The following is a 4,206-nucleotide window of genomic DNA, read 5'->3' on the forward strand; positions in this document are numbered from 1 at the left end:
GAAAAAAAAAAAAAAACAAGCGTGCGTCAGTGCGGTTTATCCGAGACCTTAAAAGCTTCTGCAAAACACAGAGTGAGAGACAGACCTCAGCCCCAGCTGCAACCTTCTTACCTCACTTACTGTCGACTCTAGGACATCTGCCAACATGTAAGTAAACTTTACCAGTACCTGTAACAGAAAATAAATACATATACAAATAATAAAATCAATTTTCTCAATAGATTGTTTGAAGGCTTTTAAGTTAAAAAGACAATTTATTTCAAATCTACTCTGGTATGTTATGTCTGAAATAATAAGTTATTAATGTTTACGTGTTTTGTTTGTTTGTTTGTTTTAGATTTCTGAGAAGAATTGAGAGAAACCTCAGAGAATAAACATGATAAATATGACCGATACTTTGGCTGGCTTCTTGTCGACAGTCACTCCAACAGTAAGTAGCATCTAAAGAATCACCTGAGAATGCTGAGAATCACCTGCTACATTTAAAGCCATAGCTCTCTTCGTATGTTGATTTATTTACTCATTGAAATGAATTCATCGTATCATTAATATTCTTCTTCTATCTGTAGGATGATTATGGCAGTGGCAGTGGTTTGGGGGATTTTGAATTTTACAGCCCTTGTGATAAAAGTACCGTGAGACGCTTCCGCATGTTCTATGAACCCCCATTTTACCTTCTCATCGTCCTCCTGGGCTTCATAGGAAACGGGCTGGTGCTATGGATCTACACGCAATTGAAAAACAGGCTGAAGACCATGACAGATGTGTACCTGCTGAACCTTGCCTTAGCTGACCTGCTCTTCTTGTGTACGCTTCCTTTATGGGCGGCAGATGCGATGAAGGGCTGGTCATTTGGCACTGCTCTGTGTAAGGGCATATCGGCGTTGTACAAGATCAACTTCTTCAGCAGCATGTTTCTCCTGACTTGCATCAGCGTGGACAGGTACATCTCAATCGTGCAGACCACCAAGGCACAGAACTCCAAGGAGCTGCGTCTGGCCTGCAGTAAAGTGGTGTGCGTGTTTGTCTGGCTCGTGGCCATCATATTGTCCATTCCCGAGTTCATTTTTGCTCAAACCAAGGTGGACTTTGAGGGCAATCAGTTTTGCACCATGGTCTACTGGAACAACGAAAACAACCAAACAAAGATCCTGGTCCTGGCTCTTCAGATCAGCATGGGCTTCTGCATTCCACTCCTAATCATGATCTACTGCTACTCTGTCATCATTAGAACCTTGCTCAAGGCCAAGAACTTCGAGAAGCACAAAGCACTGCGTGTCATCCTGGCAGTCGTGACTGTGTTTATCATCTCCCAGCTGCCGTATAACAGCTTGCTGGTGGTGGAGGCAGCACAGGCAGCGAACACCACCATCACAGACTGCGCTGAGTCCCAGAGCTTTGACATCGCCACCCAGGTCATGAAGAGTTTGGCGTACATGCACAGCTGCCTCAACCCTTTCCTATATGCCTTCATCGGGGTGCGTTTCCGAAAAGACCTGAAAAAGCTGTACAGAAAGTACGGATTCACAACATCCAAATCCGGCAAACATGGAGCTCCACATCGACCTTCTGTCATGTCTGATACAGAAAGCACCATGGCTTTCTCGCTGTAAACTCAGCCTTGGGACAGTCCTAGTGCACGAGATCAGGAATGAGTTCTCAAAAGGTTACCAGAAAGTTCATGAATCTGTGATAGGGAGACAGATTTTTTCTGGGACGTTGTGCACAACAGGTGCCTCGGATTGAATGCAGGATCCTGCTAAATGCTGAGGCCACTGAAAAGAAGCAGTGTATGTGTAGAAGACTGTGAATGAGGAATAATTACACAGAATGTGCAGAAGAGATATATATCATTTTCTGACATGTGTATTAAAGAAGGTTTGACTACCTTCAAAGCTATGTAAATAACATCTAGGTGATATGTTTTGCTGAATTTTATGTCTGACTTTCACGACTCCAGGTGTCTCAACTTTCTTTCCTGTGAGAAATTCTCTATGCATTTTCTTTCATTTCTCTTTTTTTAATCCTCACAGTATTACCTGGAAATCACTGTAACACATAACTGAGCCTATGTATATATTTGATGTGACATTTTTGTACCAAGACTAAATTAAATTTTAAAAAAACTAATCTTTTCAGTTTGGTTTGGACACACACACACACACACACAATTCAAACTGAACACAAACACACACACACACAATTCAAACTGAACACAAACACACACACACACAATTCAAACTGAACACAAACACACACACACACACACACACACACAATTCAAACTGAACACAAACACACACACACACAATTCAAACTGAACACAAACACACACACACACACAATTCAAACTGAACACAAACACACACACACACACACACACACACACAATTCAAACTGAACACAAACACACACACACACACAATTCAAACTGAACACAAACACACACACACACACACACAATTCAAACTGAACACAAACACACACACACACACACAATTCAAACTGAACACAAACACACACACACACACAATTCAAACTGAACACAAACACACACACACACACACAATTCAAACTGAACACAAACACACACACACACAATTCAAACTGAACACAAACACACACACACACAATTCAAACTGAACACAAACACACACACACACACACACACACAATTCAAACTGAACACAAACACACACACACACAATTCAAACTGAACACAAACACACACACACACACAATTCAAACTGAACACAAACACACACACACACACACACACACACAATTCAAACTGAACACAAACACACACACACACACACACACAAAAACCCTTCACGTTTCTTCATGGAGAAGTAACATCCCTTGGTTACACTTATTTGTTTACTTTGTCGAGTGTTTCGTGCAAAGCCCTGGGTCACACGGTGAGAATGGTACACACTGTGGTTAAAAAACCGTTGTGAACATGACGTTCAACTTTCGAATGCAGGAGACACTGTGGCACTTGCGGGCATGGAGTCTCGTCTGTCGTTCAAACAGAAGAGGTGAAAAACACTCTTTCATTTGAATGTTTATTGTCAATTTCTGCACCCAAAACTCCTGCTTCCTCATTTTGTTGTTTGTTAAAAAACAAAACAAAAAAAAACAAACAAACACTTTTTTAAATGTCTCAAAACTTCCATCATGGAAATTTGTTATAGGTTCTGCTAGCTGAAATGTCAAAACCTGAATACAGCTCACCTACATAGAACTTTATAATACATATATTACATATAGAAGGTCAGTATGACTCCATGGAGTTAATCTGCCCTGTGTCAGCAGTTCAGCCTGGTCGAGGTGGTGTAATTTCTTGGCACGTATCGCACCGCTTACTATCCAGTGGACCAGCATTATAACGTCACAGCCTGACCGAGCGCAGTTCATGACCTCGATCAAATTACATTTATTTCCTTAATACTTCCAACAAGATAATGTTCCATGAGTATGTTAGTGAGTTTGATTTACAACAGTCCAACTGAGAATATTCAGAACTAATATTAGTACAGCTCCTAATAAAGTGGCCAGCGTGTGTGTTTAAACTATTTTCCAAGTTAAAATCATACCTTAAGCGCATGTTAGAGCACATTGGAGAAAAACACTTTTAGATTTATGTACAAATGTACAACACCTTTTGACCACAAGGTAAGATTTATCTTGTTATCTTTTTAACCAGAAAGGTGTCACATTTTTCCATACTACCGAATCCACCCCTTACCACCTGCCCTCACCTTCTTATTTGTTTCTGCATATGTCTTTTATGTATTTTTAAGTGTACAGAAAAATAAAATGTTATACCACAGACTGAGATTGGTTCAACAAACCACACACACACACACATACACAGACGTGCACACATGCACACACACTTCACTCATGTTCGCACGACAGGAAGTGGCAGTGGTTAAAGGGGGGGACCAGTGACACGCACACAACAAAACTAACAGCTCAGTTCTCACTCACACTTGCAGTGATGATATGCTGTACATTTTCACACGTCAAACTATACTCTTTGAACCCAGGGCAATAAGCAAAAGTACAAACTATTGCACCCAAATAATGTTAGTCACTTTCTGAACGACACACTGGTGCATTTGAGACGTGCTTCACTGGTTTTCTCACATCTCAGTCAAGACCACATGTTAGGATTCATTTCCATGCAGCACACCTGAA

At 40.9% G+C, this 4,206-nt stretch overlaps 1 protein-coding gene across 1 annotated transcript; it reads left to right on the forward strand.

The window, feature by feature from the left end:
* Window positions 1-2,130, forward strand: ccr9a (chemokine (C-C motif) receptor 9a). Its single transcript, XM_058396032.1, has 3 exons — window positions 1-147; window positions 338-430; window positions 570-2,130. The coding sequence occupies exons 2-3, from the start codon at window positions 377-379 to the stop codon at window positions 1,611-1,613; spliced, it is 1,098 nt and encodes a 365-aa protein (XP_058252015.1). The 5' UTR covers window positions 1-147; window positions 338-376; the 3' UTR covers window positions 1,614-2,130.
* Window positions 2,131-4,206: the final 2,076 nt, after the last annotated feature.

The sequence above is a fragment of the Hemibagrus wyckioides genome, linkage group LG07 (genome assembly GCF_019097595.1).
Source record: "Hemibagrus wyckioides isolate EC202008001 linkage group LG07, SWU_Hwy_1.0, whole genome shotgun sequence".
Taxonomy (NCBI): domain Eukaryota; kingdom Metazoa; phylum Chordata; class Actinopteri; order Siluriformes; family Bagridae; genus Hemibagrus; species Hemibagrus wyckioides.

What these genes read in the sequence shown, in the direction of transcription:
- ccr9a (XM_058396032.1), top strand. Translation starts at nt 377, where the DNA reads ATGATAAATATGACCGATACTTTGGCTGGCTTCTTGTCGACAGTCACT. An exon ending in TGTCGACAGTCACTCCAACA is followed by an intron (nt 431 to 569) that starts GTAAGTAGCATC and finishes TTCTATCTGTAG; the next exon opens with GATGATTATGGCAGTGGCAG.